Source organism: Marmota monax, unplaced genomic scaffold (assembly GCF_021218885.2).
Source record: "Marmota monax isolate L192 unplaced genomic scaffold, Marmota_monax_Labrador192_F-V1.1 WCK01_AAM20220418_F8-fsc00014, whole genome shotgun sequence".
Classification (NCBI taxonomy): Eukaryota; Metazoa; Chordata; class Mammalia; order Rodentia; family Sciuridae; genus Marmota; species Marmota monax.
The window spans coordinates 21945488-21961757 of NW_026695222.1; the positions used below are offsets into that span (position 1 = coordinate 21945488).

Consider the following 16270-nt stretch of genomic DNA (forward strand, 5'->3'; position numbering starts at 1 on the left):
TTGTCAAATCCTATAGAACTATACAACATAAAAAGTGAACCCTAATATAGGCTGTGGACGTTGGCTAATGATAGTGGATCCATATTGGCTCATCCATTGTAATAAATAAAAGTACCAATGCAAGATGTTAATAAAAGGGAGATTATGTGTGGGAAATCAGCGCTTGCTGCTCAATATTTCTGCAATCCTAAAACTACTGCAAAAGAAAGTATTGGGACAATACCTGATATACAGCAGGTGCTTAATAAATGGTGGTTCAGAGATGGATGTGAGGCAGGCAATGACCTGGTGGCAGAAACACTGAGAAACCGGATGCTCGCCCTCTGCCCTTCTGTACCAAGTACAGACTCCCCTCCCTGCAGAGGCAAAGATCTGCTGTGTGCGCTCATCGGAGGACAGGATTCAACTACAGGGCCACCAGGAAGGCACTGTAAGGAGTGGCGGTGTCCTCATGGTTTATTTATTTCTTCTGGGAAATGCTAATATTATTCTGTGTCCCTTTCTTCTTCTAACTTTATGTAATTAGAAAGATAAAAAATTGTGTTTACCCACACACACACGGAGAAAGATGGGGCGCAGGCGACACGGAGGAGTTTATACAAGGTAATTTACAAGCAGCCCGGAACGTTCATTATGCTCTATCTACATTTTGCAAGCCTGAAAAACAGCTAATTTGGCACTCCTCGTTTGATATTCAAGACAAGGAGAGAGTTGGGAAGAGTCACGTGGAGGGGAAGCAGACTCCTCAATGGTGCTCTGAGAGGAAGGCACCGGAGCCAGGTGCCCAGGTTCTCAGATGAGGTGGGAGATGGGCAAGGGCTGGATGGTGGGAGGAGGGAGCTGCTGGCAGCAGGTAGACGAGAGATGGAACTTCCAGGACTTGAAAGTCAAAAACATTCCCTGCACATAGCGGTAGGGGAAGGTCTTCCCTCTGTTTGCAATTGATCTGTTCCTCCTTGCTTTATGACAAGGACCAGTGGATGTTGGTAAATATTTTACAAATAGTTCTCTGCGGGGCGGGAGGGAAGGACTCTGATCTGTATCATCTGCTGGTTTCTGTGGTGTAAATACTCTTACTATCACCAATTTAAAGCTACCAACACACATCAACCAGCTCAAAAAAATTTCTGAAAATTTAATGATCTTTTTTGAAAGTTAGTATGTATCAGCTACAGTGCAACATAGCTGCAAAACACCTTGATGATCTCACAGTGAGGGGCCACCTCCTTCCCACACAGTACCCTGATAACTACAGCCTTCTTTAACTTGCTCAAATGCATGATGTCCACTCTGGCCACAGGACCTTTGCATATTCAAAGGAGTATTCCTATCCCAGGTTGAGAGTGTAGTTGGATCCTGCATTCTGATTCTTTCTTACCTCATACCTGGCCCCTCACCAAAGCTGTGAACTCAGTCTGTCCTGGGTCAAGATTGCCAACCAACTCTTGTCTTCAGTAGGAGGAAGCCAAGGGAGTGAGCTATGAAAGCAGACCTGAGATCTGCCACATTCTAATCTAACAAATTACCACTGTCCTGAACAGTGACTTGCCCAACCCTAAGAGGAAAAAAAAAATCAAATATATCTTTGTAGACTTGCTGCAAACATCAGAATAGGTCAGATATGAAAGCCCTGATATGTTGTAAGAATCAGCACAGATATGAACGTTGGTTTTTATTATTCTAGAACAGGGGTGCCCTAAATTTTGTGCTGCGCCAATACCATGAACATGCGCCTGGGAACTTGTTAGAAATGCAAATTCTTGGACCTTCCTGAAGACTTCCTGAATCAGAAATTGGCATGGGGCCTTGGTATTGTGTGATAATTAGGATGCACACTTGGGTTTGAGTAGACAGAATAATCAATGTTCAGTTATTTAAAGGAGAGGTGCCCTGGGTGTTCACTTTGATCTCTCTTGGGAAGGACCAAAAGATCTTATTGGAACCAAGCCATGCATTTAGAGATGCACAGGAATCCACCTGTAGAGAGGCAAGATGGACCAGGCGCTATACTGGAAGCGGTATGGACACTATACCATTTGATTCTCAGGCTAACTCTGAGAGGTAGACATCACTACCTCATTTTATGAGAAACCCAAGCCTCCTTATAACTCAGGAGAAGTTACAAGCTTCCATACAGAGTGGTGGGGTCCTTGTCTTTCCTTGAGCCCTGAGACCAGCTGCCTGCCCACCCTTTGGTGCCAGGCTCCTCCAGCCCCCACTTCCACCCATATCTCAGTCTCCAACACTGGTCCCCACCCCATGGCAGACCCAGGCCCACCCGGCGCCCACTACACAGTTCTAACTCAGGACAAACTAGAGTTCTCCCGCCCTTTCTCCATCATCAGCTGTGACCCAATAAATCAGTCATCTCAGGGCACACCCGCTTCAAGAGAGAATCACTCCAAAGAGGTGGGGCTGGGGAGAGCCTATCATTTGGATACTTGACGTTCTTTCTTCCTGTCTTCTGGGCACTGCAGAGGATAAAGAAAAGGGACCATTTTTCAGGGAAAAGAGATTTGACTCATTACAATGAATTGTGGAGCTGAAAAGCCATTTCCTAGAAGTATTGGAAATGTTAATGCTGTCCTCCTGCAGGAGTGGACTGGGAGGAGACGGGTAATTCCGCGGAGACGGCCCATGTACCCCATTGAAGCGAAAGGTCTGCGCACTCAATCTTGATTGAATTACCATTATCAAGAGAGAGCGTGGCTTGGGCATGACACGGAGACAGCCCAGCATTCCGAATGTGCACCTCCTCTGCATCCCCTCCTGAAGTTGGGCCTCCGGGAGGAAGTGCTCCCGTTTGGGGACAGGGAGGGGGCTGAGGCGTAGAAGTGGGAAAGCTCAGGAGAGGAGCCGGAGGGGCACTCGTCCCCCTGACCCACCTCCTTAGCAGGTTGACCAGGCAATGGCCCCCTGAGGGGCCTTTCCAAGAAGACAGGAAGGTTTCCTAATTGAATTCCTTCAGAAGCAGAACCTGAGCCAAGGATTTGGGTGCTTTTAGGTGATCTGAGACATGATCCCAGGGAACACCAGGAAAGAGAGAAGGAAGTGAGGTGAAGAGAAAAGGAAGCCCCCGGGGTGTGGCACCCAGCAGTGACCACTGTGAAGAACTGGGGCTCTATCCTGCTGAGGGGGTCAGAGAGAAAGTACAGAACATGCACCTCCAAGCTGTTCCTCCTCAGGGCACAGGGAGCTGGGTACTTATGCACCTATCAGGCATTGACCGAGGGCAGCTTTTGGAGGGGGACATTTAATTTCCTGGCACTTCTTGTCTGTCCTGCAAACACCCAAAGGAGGCTCAGTTCCCAGAATAGGTCCTCGGAGAGATACACGGGTTGGCGGTTGGAATCGGGACCAGCATGTATGGAAGTGGGGAGTATTGGGGAAAGGGCAGAATCCAGTGATTTCTGTGCCAGGAGACGTCTGCAGGGCACAGACCAGGGCCACCCTCAGAGATGGCAAAGAATGGAGGCCAAGACCCCAGAGCAACGGATAAGGTACCCATTGTGTCATCCCACACTGTCTCCTCAGGGATCCACAGAGAAACCTGCTGTGAGTAAAGGCCTCTGGGTTTGTCCTGAATCTGGGTTCCTCCTGGGAGTCCAGTTCCTCTGTGCACAACATCACACACCTGCTCCGGGAAGGGAGTACCTGTTCCCGGAGGTTGGCCCTTGGCAGCACCTTCTCCCCCTCAAGCCTAAACCCATCTTGACACAGAGAATTCCTTGGCAAGGAGCATTAAGCCACAGATGAGAGCTTTGGTCACAGTTGTCCTTCAGGCTTGACGCATGACCTTGGGCAGCCAGTCTTCTCTCTGCACCTTCTCTCCTTGCCCATGAACTCAGAGACTAGACTAGACCTTATGTAAATTCATAAATCTCTGACTCAGACTCCACAGCAGATTCAGATTCCATATCGTTCATCTTCATTAGGCCTCTTTAACCTGAGATCTGACCTGAACTCCCCTTGCAGAGGGGACACTGAGGGTCTGAGAAAGGAGGGGACCTTGCTGAAGGTCAGGCACAGATAGATGACAGAACTGGGATTAGGACTTGGCTCTGTCTGCCTAACCAGGACTCCAGGACACCTGGGCCCAGTGGCTTTTCCCAGATTGGGTAAACCTGCTGGTCATATTGTGCCCCTTCTTTACCTGGCTGAGCTCTAGAGGTAGGACTGGAGATCCTCAGACTTCGGCAAACATCGGGCTCACCTGGAGGGCTTCCAAAAATACAAACACTGGGCCCTGCCCCAGGCTCCTGATTCAGTAGGGGTGGAGGATGAGCATTTCTAAGGAGTTTCCAGGTGCTCCAGATCCTCTGACTTAGGCTCAGCCCATAGAAAGCAGTGACAGAGGAGTAGGCAGAGGGAGGACAGCAGGGTCAGGGTATTGTCCCTTGGTGGCTGCCATTGGTGGGGTCACCACAATGGCTGTCTTTCTTTCTCTGGGTTCTGGTCACCTCTCCCTGTTTACCCCAGGTACTGCACTCTCCCTTGCTAGGTCTCTCCTGCATTGTGTCTGTAGAAAGGGTCTGCTGAGTATCTCCCTTCAAATTCCTCTCTGAGGGCACCCTCTGTTTCCTGCTGGGATCTGGGGCTGATCCTGGAGGGGAGCCTCATTTAGTAAAGTCTGCAGCCTCCCAGTGAGCACTTCCTCTTTGTGTCACCCTCTTCCTGCTGGCCCAGGAAGCGCCAGTATCGCGCACACAGGGGATGCTTCAGCACACCTGAGCCCCTGTCTGGGCCCTGGAGCTACCTGAGAGCAAAGGACTCTTTGTTCTTATTCTCAATTCATTTCCTTGCCTTTCACTTGTTTCCATCCCCACCCCCTGGAAGCCCCACTGTCTCAATGGCTAAATTCTAAACAGAATCATTTGGAAGAAAGGGCTGGTGTCACCAAGGTTTCTCTCTCTGTTCATTTGCAGGCACCGCCCACCCTCCCTTCCCCTGTAGTCTTTCCTGTTCTCCTCGGCCTGGGCCTTTGTCCTCCACTCTGGCCTCTCGGTGCTCTGGGTTCCTTAAGATGCTAATCACACCCGTTTTTCTTTCTTTTTTTCTTGAGCCAAGAATATTTCTATTTATCAAGGCATGGCAGGCTTGGCCTCAGGGAGGGACACATACAAGGGCAGGAACACTCGCCACTCCAGGGGCTGCTTCTCTTTTACCTTTCTCATTTCAATTCCAGAACGCCCCCCTACGGCACCCCTCCCCTCCTTTTATGTTTCCCCTTTGTGTCTCTCTGCTTTCTGAGTTGGCTGGCTGACGGGGGGCGCCATACCTAGTGCAGACTGGCTCTGCCCCTGATCCTTTGCATCACTGACCTTCAAATGAGAAATGAGATTCAGGTTTATTTAAACCCAACAAAGTGGTGTCATTACGGTACTTGAATTCTCTCTGCCTCCGCTTGGGTTTCCCCCGAAGTGGGTGCCAGACTGAGAGGCCAGGCAAGCAGGTTCTTAGGAGGAACAGGGAACACCCGTAGGGAGGAGAGGTCCACAGGGAGCGGGTGGGCTGTCAAGCCCCGTCACCAGGGTGGACCACTGCAGCCAAATCCCTGTGGGAACTCTGGAAAAGTCAGTGGCACATGCACTTCTGGGGATCGGCCAGGAAGCTGGGGATTTCACTGCTTCTCGGGGACACTGATTGGTCAGCGTGGGCAGGCTACCTGGAGCCTGGGCACAGCATCCTTCCCCTGCTATGGAGAAATCCCTGGCGGAGATGCAGTGAGGGCAGAGCTCGGGTGAGACCAGGGGGCACTCAAGCAAAGAGGAGAGTGCACAGCACTGACAGCCAAGAGCGAACCCTCCTCGAATGGCCTCACTCCTCTCCCCCAGTCCTGTCCCACATGCCCATCTGCAAGCCTCATGTGCTTAGTTGATGCTGAGCTGTGGGGCAATAGCTTGGCTTCTGACCTTCGGCCCCCTAAAGTTTAGGCCTGGTGACGTGGCTGTTCAGGGTGCTCTGGTCATAGTTTTTTTTTTTGTTGTTGTTGTTGTTTTGTTTTCATGTCTGTGCAACATGCCTAGGAGGAAGACATTGTAAAAAAGATTTTACAGAGACTAAGGACTAGGGTCCTTGCTTAAGGTTGCACCCTATGATTTAGTGGACGCTGTCTGAATTCACAATCTGATAGAGAGAATGGAGATAAGACAGATAGTTTAGGGCACAGTGCTTCTGTGCACAAAAAAAAAAAAAAAAAAAAAAAAAAAAATGATGCTAGGGACTAGTCCGAGCAAGCAGCCACCTGACCACAGAGCAGAGACTGCATCTCCCAGTGCCCAGTGCAGTACCATTCAAAGGAGGCCTACCCATCCTAAGTCTTAATATGTATTTGCTGATGTTTGAATATCTCTTCCCAACACATCACTTGCAAGAAATCTTGCTGTCTGCATTGCTATCTTCCAAGAGACAAATTATAAATGTTTTCTGATTAGTTCCACCATTCATAGCCCATTCCTAAAATCAGCACAGGAAACAGCTAAGCTAAAACTTCTGCCTCTTTCTTCTTTTACAATCTGCCTGTGTCTTATTCTTTCTTTCTTCAAGTTTTTCTTAGGCAATGTCTAGACAGTCAAAGCAAAACAAAACAAAACTCTAAACTGTGCTAGAAATAATATGTCACTCAGGATCCTATTTGTTCCCACGCTTTGGCTCAAAGATCTGAGATCTGAGACCAGAATGGATTCCCCACACAATTGGCAAGATGTCCAAAGGTCCAGGGTGGCCACACTGAATCTGAATGGGCTGCTGTGGACTCCTGTTCTCATCAGAATACCTGCTCGGTGTTTGGTCTGAGATAACTTTGCTCCCCCTGTATTTAGGGTGTTTTGAAGGCTGTGCGTACCGATACTGGGTAGTGGTGATACTTGCGTGTTGCCCACGTGGGACCGTCAGTACTGGGGCAGCCTCTCTCTTCCTCTTCTCCCCACACGAGTATTGTCAATGCCTTTGTTCAGGCCTCATCATCCCTTGCACTAGTCTCTTGGCCCAGAGGTGAAAACATCACAGATTATTTGATAGCAAATTCTAGGCAAAGAACATTTTTTTTTTTCCCCTGAGTTCCCAAAGCCTGGTGCCTAGCCATCCCAGAAGGGCACCTACAGGATATGATGTTCCCATATCGATTCTTGTTGCGGTTTCCATCTTCCTTGGCTGTGTCCCACGAAGCCGTCTGCCCCTCAGGTAAGGCCTACAACACAAGGACAGGTGGTTAGATAGGCCTGCAGCGAAGCACCTTCCAGGTGCAGATGAACAGCAACGGGGAAAGGAGAACCCCCTTGTGACAGGACACTCAGGGCAAAGGGCTGTGTGGCCTTGGATGGGGAGAACACAGACTCAGCTGTTCTGTAGACTCCGTTGCTTGTTCAGTGACTTACACATGGTTGATATCTTCAGTGTGTCATGAGCCTATTGCCCAGTAGGGAAATGGTTTGTTCATTTGATCATTTATTCATTCATATACTCAACAGATACCGATTGGTCCCTTGAATATGTTCTGGGCCCTGCTCTAGGTACTAGGAGTACAGAGAATTAGACAGGTCCCCTTGAGCAAACCCACAACATTTTAGATAGTCAAAGTGCTATGAAGAAAGCAGGATGAAGGAAAGGAGATGAGGAGTGGGAATTATGTCTGATCACGCAGGCTGAGAGGGCCTCTCTGAGAAGGTCATTTTTTAATGATGGGAAAGTTCCAGTCACCCCTAGGAAAGTGGGAAGTGCTTTCCAGGCAGGAGGAAGAGCAGGTGGCAAGGTGGCTGTCAGGCAGCAACCAAATAACCACATTCAAGGACTAGAGTGAGGTAGGGGGACGAGGGGTCAGAGCTTCGAGAGGGAATGGGAGAGTCCCGATTGATTCAGGCCTCCAAGTTCCTGGGTAACACATGGAGTATTGTTCTAAGTGTGATGGGAAAACATGAAGGGGCTCTGAGCAGGTAAATCCCTCGTCCTGTTCCACAAAGTATACTGTGGCTCGTGAGTGGACTCAGGCTCTAGGAAGGCCAGGAGAGAATTAGGAAGATTCGTTAGGAACATATCGCATGTCTAGGTGAGAAATGCTGGTGCCTCGGACCCTTGGACAAGGCAGTCGCCGTAGGTGAGAAGAGTGACTGTTTTCAGGATATTGTTCAATTGAATATTGTTGACTTGGCCTGCCTCCGAAGCAGGCTCAGAGACAAGCAGTCTGTTGGGGAGGCAGTTCCAAGGATCCTGGTAGGAGAACAGGGAAAGGGAGACCATCAAGGGATGAAGCCAATTGAGGGCACATCAACAAACAAGCTGCCTCCATGTGCAACTGGACTTAACCCCGGGGGCACAGCTCATGTCCCAGAGTTGTCCCTCCAGAGATGAGATGTCTATCCATCAGTTCCCATCTACTACTGACCGAGAACAACTCTTGGGAACTCCCTAGAACTTCTGCCATGCACTATAGGTGAAAAGGTGCACATTGTTTTATTTGAGGAAGCCCTTAAGTGAAAAAAAATCAGGGGTATACAGAAGGAAGCCATCAGGGAGGTGTGCATGGGAACGGTGCATCTGGAGGGGACATGGATGGGGCCCCAGCACATCCACTATAGCCAGGGAGTGTGCAGGAAAGGGGAAGGAAGGCTGATCCCTTGAATGCCAGTTTACAGAACTGAGTGGAGAAGATGTCACTTACTGACCTGGAGAAGCCTGGGAGGGAAATGGGATTGTGAGGCAGGAGTGAAGCTCAAGCTTTGAGTCCATAAAGTGCTTTGGGCAGTCCCGGCACTGAGGGCTGTGTACGTTCTAACAAGCTCAAATTAATAACATACTAATCATGGCTGCCAGGTTTGAGGTGTTGAGTAGAAAGCTGGATACAGAGGTCCAGAGCTTAGCGGGAGAGAGGAGATAGGAGCCATCCGTTAGTTTAAGAGGATGGCAGCCACAGAGAAGACAGACAAGCGGACGAACCCGTGGGATGACTTAGCAGAGTTATGAGCCAAGTGGTCTGGAATAAAGGGGAGGTGCGGAGGCGCAGGGATGCAGCCAGTTGTTTTATGGAGAGGGAGGTTGGGTGCAGGAGAGAGTGGGAACAGCTTTAGAAAACCCGCAGCAGCATGAAGGTCAGGCCATGCTCTGACTACTGTGTCCACCCTGCCTTGGGTGGAACAGACTGAATGTCCTCCTCATGGCCCCTGCATTGCTTCTGAGATGGGATTGGCAACTGCTTCAGCCTGTACAGTTTCTGTTAGCAGTGCTGGGAGCAGACCGTCACTTGGGAACACACCAGCCTGGTTTTTGCCCATCTACTTCTCGGTAGGCTCATCCTAAGCAAGGAGGAACATGAACCAGACTGGACAGGAATATAATGATGCAGAGGGCCATGCTAGGAGCAGGCAGGGCCACTCCTGTGGGAAGACCGGGGCTTGTGTACAGTGCTACCCTTCTTGTTTCCATGCTTCTGGGTTAAGACAAGCTGGGGAGGTCTTTTTCTAGAGCAAGCTTTTTCTGTGGCAAGCCAGATGGTAAGTCTCTGTTGCCAAGATTCGAACATCTACATCTGGGTGTGACAAAGTGTTTTGGAGAGAGGACAGGGTTTGCCTTCCAGGTGCAGCGCTTATCACTTATTATTAATTACTCTCCTCTCCTTTTTCCTCCTCCTCCTCCTCTTGCTCTTCATTTAAAAAGACTGCTACCTTGCACCCCTCTTGCCGTTGGCTCAGGATAACTCTAGACCACAAACACTTCTTGCTTCTGCACCTAACTCCTGGAATTCAGATTCTAGCCCATGGCCTTCTCTCACCCCAGCCAGGTGGCTCCAGCTCCCCTCAGGTGACTTGCCAGGTCTACTGCTGTGTGCCAGCCTTAGTGGCAGCACCGGGTTTCTTGATGTTCAAGCTGATGCATTTCCTGACTCTGTGATAAAAGCTGACCGTTCATCCCAACACATTCCCCCAGAGCGGTGTAAAGCCAAGGGCGGCAGGCTCTGGTTTTTCCATACTAATGTCTTGGGGGAAAAACCATTGTTCTGTGTACCCAGTTTATGCCAGGGTTTGCATTACAGTGACCTTAAGATCTCTTGATGGCTGCATAGTAGAATTACTCAGGGAGGCCTTCAGACTCCCAAGGTCAAGGCCTTACCCTAGGTGGACAGGGAAGAAAGACTCAGGTGAGTCACATCCCTGTTTACAGCTCCCCAAGTGATTCTAACGTGCAGCCACAGTTCTTGCAAAGAGCGAATTTCCCTGGAGAAAAAACTTTACCACAAGTCTCCTCTTTGGTTTCGCTTGCTTTTGTCTCCTCCAAGCCACCCTCCACTGTAATCAGAGAGATCTTTCCAAAATGTGAATAGAACCCAGTGACTCCCTTGTCATTGTCTTCAGGACAAAATCCAAACTCTTTGATAACAAGTCTTTTATGCCTTCACCCCAAGGGTGCCTCCAGTCCCACTTTTTGTCCTTATTTTGATGGGTCGATTACAAGGTATCCCAACCATTCCTGTGGGAAGACCGGGGCTTGTGTACAGTGCTACCTTTCTTGTTTCCATTCTTCTGGGTTAAGACAAGCTCTTCTGTGTCTTGATGTATCCTTTCTCTATCTGAATTGGCCTGGTAAACTCCTATGTATCCTTCAAAACCCAGTGCAAGCATCTTCTCCTTTGTGAAAACTGTCCACCCTTCCTCACAGCTTCCCCACAGCTCGAGTTGGTTTCTTCTATTATTAAGTGGATATCTTTGCATTGAATCATCTAAATGTCTGTCTCCCAACCTGGTCATGGGCTTCTCCTGGGAAAGAATCTTATTCATGATCAAATCTCCAGGACCCAATGCTGGCTTTGCAATTTATATGTGCTCAAAGGATCCATTTGGAATGAATGAATGAATGAAATAATTAGATAGAGATCCTGGAATCTCACAGGTGCATGTGACCTTGGAAATCATCTCTCTGTGTTCCTGTCTACGTGCCTTTCAGGCATCCGATAAGTTGATGCACAGCATCTATCCCTTGGACACCCAGAGTGGCAGAAGGCTCACCACCTCCCAAATCCTCCTGCCTCTCTTTTGAGCAGAGCATGGCCCCAATTTCTTTACTTTGCCTTCCTGTGCCCCATGAGGCCTCACAGAACAAGCACGGACCCTCTGTTCTGTGATACTGAAGAGATTGGATGAAGTCCCTCCTGCCACTCCCAGGACTGAACATCAAGGCCATGCCCTCTGGGACACACCCCAGCAGGCATGCTGCCACCCCCTGACACAGCCCAGGAGCCCCTATCTCCCCGTCCTGGGGGCTGAAGGGGACCCAGGGGGCCTGGGGACTGTGATATGTTGACAGAGGCAAAGAGGCAGTGCCTGATGGAGCCGCCCAGGGGGCCTTGGTAATGACCCCTAATTGGCAGGCTTTGATCACACATCTATCTCCCTTCCTAGGGAGCGTCAACCTAATAGGGGATAATCTCTTCAAGGAAAAAGAATCTGAGGGGGTGAAAGTAGGAAAGGAAGACTCATCTCCATCTTCAAAGTGAGCGAGCCAGGGGCATTATTTTTACATTAGTGGCTAGTTACAGTAGATTGACCAGGGAATGGTGGCAGTCATTAGGAGCTAATCACATTCTTTTGAAACCAAAATTGCCACCTCATTATACTCATCCATTATCAATCTCCTCTCTCCTTCTCTCATCCCTTCCTCCTCAGCGAGCGCTATTTTTACTTTTCTATCCAAGTGTGGAAATGTTTCCTACTCTTGCGTTGCTTTCCTAAGGTGGTCACTCTTTTTTATTTTTTTAGTCCAAAAGGTGCATTTGGGGGTGTCCTTGTCCCTGGAGAGCTGAGTTCCAGTATTCACAGAATCCCTAAAAGTCAGATTTGGAAGGGTCTTTTGAGAAAAATCTGAGCTCCTTTATAGGTCTGCAAAGTGGGGTCCAGAGGCAGGAAATGACCTGCCCAGCCACACCCAACCCTGCGGCTCCCGCTGGCTCCTTTCTCCCACAGAGACCACCTGACTGATGCCACCAGGGCTGGGTGAGGTCTAGGGACAATGGCAGGTGGATGTGACAGACATAATCTAGGACTTGTTCCAACCTTGGGAGGAGCAAACACACAGACCATTGTTTGCCACGGGTGCTGCGGAGGCAGGGAGCAGGGTGCCAGGGCAGACAGGGCCAGGGGCCACTTGAACAGGGTGGCACGGGCAGGATTCCTTAAAAAGGTGAGATCTGAAGGCTGGGGATAGAGGTCAGTTGGTAGAGTGCCTGCCTCCATGCACGAGGCCCTGGGTTCAGTCCCCAGCAACAGACACACACACACACACACACACACACACACTTGTGATGTCTGAGGAGGAGAAAAGCAGCCCCTGCCCTGGGGAGCTGGTCTTGCACTCAGAGCCGGGTCTTGGTGCTCTGTGCTGATCACAGTGTCACAGAACACCAGCATGAGACGAGGCGGCTCTGAGATCATGATGGAGAGAGAGGAAAGCAAGAACATTCTGTGGTCACGGCTCAACAAGGAGAACCATGTGAGCACTGTCCAAGCCAAAAAATGACCAGGCGTCCCCCACCCCACACTGGCTGATGTGAATGCCTAGGGCATCTTTGCCAGTCGGCTTCCCTTCCCACAGTTAATATTAGGATGCCCGACCACGCCACTTCCTGTGGTGTCCATTCTGGAATGGCGCCTCGCATTCTCAAACTCTTTTGCACAACACTCATCACAGCTCCTGTCCTACGGGTCCTTTCTTTCTTTTTTTTTGCGTGGGGGGATACCAGGGATTGAACTCGGGGGCACTCAACCACTGAGCCTCATCCCCAGCCCTATTTTGTATTTTCTTTAGACATACGGTCTCACTGAGTTGCTTAGCACCTCACCATTGCTGAGGCTGGCTTTGAACTTACGATCCTCCTGCCTCAGCCTTCGGAGCTGCTCGGATTACAGGCATGGGCCCCGGCGCCTGGCTTCCTATGGGTCCTTCCTGACACCCTCTTCCTCAGGTGCCCTCAGTTCCCCAAGGACCTCACTGCACAAGTAACACCCCCAACCTGCCCAACCCCAGGTGTGTCCCTGCTGCTGTGTGGCTGGTGCATTGAGCTGAACACTGAAGGATGAGCAGGGGCCAACTGACCATGGCAAGGCAGCAGCAGGTGCAGAGCCCCTGGGAGGGAGGGAGGTCATTGTGTTCTAGAACTTGAAGGGGGACTCCCCAGAGCAGAGATGAGGGGGTGGGGGACACAGAATGTGGACTGAGAGATGGGTCGGGTGCTCAGTCCAGGTCTCCCAGACCCCAGGCCAGAACCCGAGTGTTACTTTAAGTCAGTGGAAGTGCTCTGGAGGCGTTTTAAAGATGGCCGAGCCAGCGCTAGCATCACGATACAGGGCTGGGAACGCTTGTCCCTGGAGGCCTCCCGTCATCCTCGTGGACAAGCCTCATGGATTTTAGGATGGAGTGATCATCTGGTGCCTACTGCAGAGTGACACCCTGTGGCTCCAACCCACGCTCCCGGCCACAAAGCTCAGGCTCCCTGAGCTAGTGGGAGGCTCAGGTGCCGTGACCACAAGCCACAGGCTTCTTACTCCCACAGGCGACCCGCCTCCTTCTCCCTACGTAGGACCTGGATTCCTAGCTAGAACTGAGGGTACCCCCCATGTCCTCTTGGCTGGGTCCTCCCACCTGTTGGGTTGGCCCTGCCGAGTGAAGAGGGTCTCCTTCTCTGGAGCTAAGCCTTTCTGAGTGATGACCCGCATGGCGAGATGTCAGAACACAGAGCTTCCAAGAAGAGCTCCCCTCCTCCCTGAGGCCGAGGCATGCCTGTCCACTTCGCTTACCTGTCTGCCCCACTATCTGCAGCAGGCCCTGTCAGCTACCAAGCCTCCCTTCTCTCCCCCGGCTCGACTGCCTCCATGGAGATAATTGGATGTGATATGCCCCGGGGTGCAGCAAAACCAGGCCCGGGGATTGCTGATCAGGCAGTTCTGGGCAGGTGCTTCAGGGCACCGCGAGGGCCGATCTCCTCTGTGAGCCGTCCAGCCCACCAGGATATTCCCTGCCTCTGTCCACTGCTGTACTCTGTGCAGGTGAGACTCCAGAGTCTTCACCAAGAAGACTCCCTGTACCCAGGACTGTCATTCATTTTTCTTGTCAAGAAATACTTCTTGCGCACTAACTACACCCATGAATCAGGGGACAGGCAGGGCTTTGCAGAAGGCAAGCAGACTGGAGTGTTTGGATATTTTTACTGAAAATCGTTTTACCACTCCAGGTCTCAGTGAATTTTTCTGAAAACACCTTAGAGAACAATATGCCCTTCAGGTGAGGGGTGGGGAGGGATTAAACTCCACCAGGGTGGCATGGGGAACTTCTCTGGCTGATGGAACGCTTAGGTATCCTGATCACATTGGTGTTCACAGGATTCTGTGTCTTTGTTCAAACCCATGTCATGGTGCACCCCTTAAAAATAAATTTTAAAGTATCTAAATATTAAAAAAATGAAAAGATAACACAACCTGTAGGATTGTGTGATGATTACTGATTATATGAGATAGTGCCCAGGCACCAGGCAGAGGCACACAGTAGGTGTTCAGAGACTCTTCTGTCCCATGCCTTCCCAAGGGTGTGACCTTGAGTGTCTGTGGACTACTCCAGAGGGTACTCTGTACCCATTGAAATGAAATGTCCAGTTTATTGTCCCAAGAGCAAAGTTGGAACTCTGCCATGTCCATCTTGGTTTGTCTCAGACTAAAGTGGTTCTTGGGGTGAAGAACTTTCAATTTTAAAATTGGATCATTCATGGGAAACTGGGACAAGTTGGCTACTCTAGATATAGGAACATCGTAGATGTAACTATAGACATAATATCCATGAAGAGGAAGAGAGTTTCGTGATCTGTTGGGAATCTAAGGTGTGCTCTCAATAGAGGGCCATGAGATCATTCAACAACCACATTGGCTGGAGTCTGTGGTCATGGTAGATGGTAAGGGCCACCATGGACAGCTGTATAGGTTTTGGCCAATTCAAGGACACCATATCTAAGGAAGCACTCTGTACCTGGCATTCATTGTAGATATCAATATATATTATAAACATTCTCTGGAAAATGACAGTCTGGTTCCTGGAGACAAGTGCACCTTTGGCTATTTCACTCCAATGTGCTGTATGAGTTAGAATGGCCTTGGCAGAGGCCAGGCTCACCACAAATGATACCTTCTGTCCTGAAAAGCACATGCCTGCCTTAGGGATTATAAATGTGGGCAGAGAAGGCAGGAGAGGATGACTAATGGCTTCTACTCTGAGTGGCATCAGGAGAGCAAATATTATTGCGTACCATGTCACTAAATAGACAGTAATTTATGAGTTCGGCTGGTGAAGCTGAGTAGAAAATCAGATTGCGGCAAGATGTGGGTATTTGTCTGTGACAGGGCTCGGATAGAGGCAGAACTGTTGAGTGCATGTTGGTGTTTGGAGCCACAATGCAGCCTTCAAAAGTCCCACTGAAAAGCCAACAGGTTACTTTTAAATGACAGGTTTTTTGGCCAGTGATTCTCAAACTTTGGTAGGCATCCAGATTTCTTAGAGAATTTGGTAGAATGCAGAGGCTCAGGCCCTACCTCGCATCAACAAGCCCATGGCTTGGAGTCTGGCAACGGCTCGGAGGCTGGTCTCCACCTGGGAGACTCAACCCACAGGGTAAAGGGAGAACGGGAGTCTTTCTGGGTTGGCCTCTTTCTTCAAGAGATGTTGCCTTTCTCTGGATAGAATTGTTCTTTTCTAAAATGTGTTTTATTATCCATTGACAAGGTACCTGCTTACGGGATACAGTATGACATTCAACACACGGATACAATGTTTCATAATCAGATCAAGGTCATTGCAATATCTGTCACCTCAGACCTATCATTTCTTTGTGCTAGGAATAGTCAAAATCCTCTCCACTGGCTGTTGTGAGATATACGATTAATTGCTGTCAACTCTAGTTATCCTGCTGTGCTAGGGAATGTTGGAAATTATTCTTCCTAGCCAAATGCACCCTGTGCCCACTGCCCATCCCTCCCTCCCCCAAGCCTTTGCCAAGGCTCTGAGCACCACTATTCTATTCTCTACACTTTCAATATCAACTTTTTAGATTCCACATACCAGTGAGAATCTGTGGTATTTATCTTTCTGTGCCTGAATTATTTCATTTAACCTAGTGTTCTTCAGTTTCATCCTCATTACTGCAAATGACTCTTTCATTTTTCATGGATGAGTAGTATTCCACTGAGCATATGCACCACATTTTCTTTATCCGATCGTCTATTCATGGACACCAGGGTTGGTTCCT

The 16270-nt window shown here is 49.6% G+C and overlaps 1 protein-coding gene across 6 annotated transcripts in view; it reads right to left on the reverse strand.

Annotated features, from left to right (window-relative positions):
- Window positions 1–16270, reverse strand: part of Ptprt (protein tyrosine phosphatase receptor type T) — a 1068074-nt gene that overhangs the window by 55039 nt on the left and 996765 nt on the right. For all 6 annotated transcript variants that reach the window (XM_058575678.1, XM_058575677.1, XM_058575682.1 and 3 more), the window contains one exon: window positions 7102–7189. In XM_058575678.1, the coding sequence (XP_058431661.1) occupies window positions 7102–7189 (88 nt within the window). The remainder of the gene's footprint in view (window positions 1–7101; window positions 7190–16270) is intronic.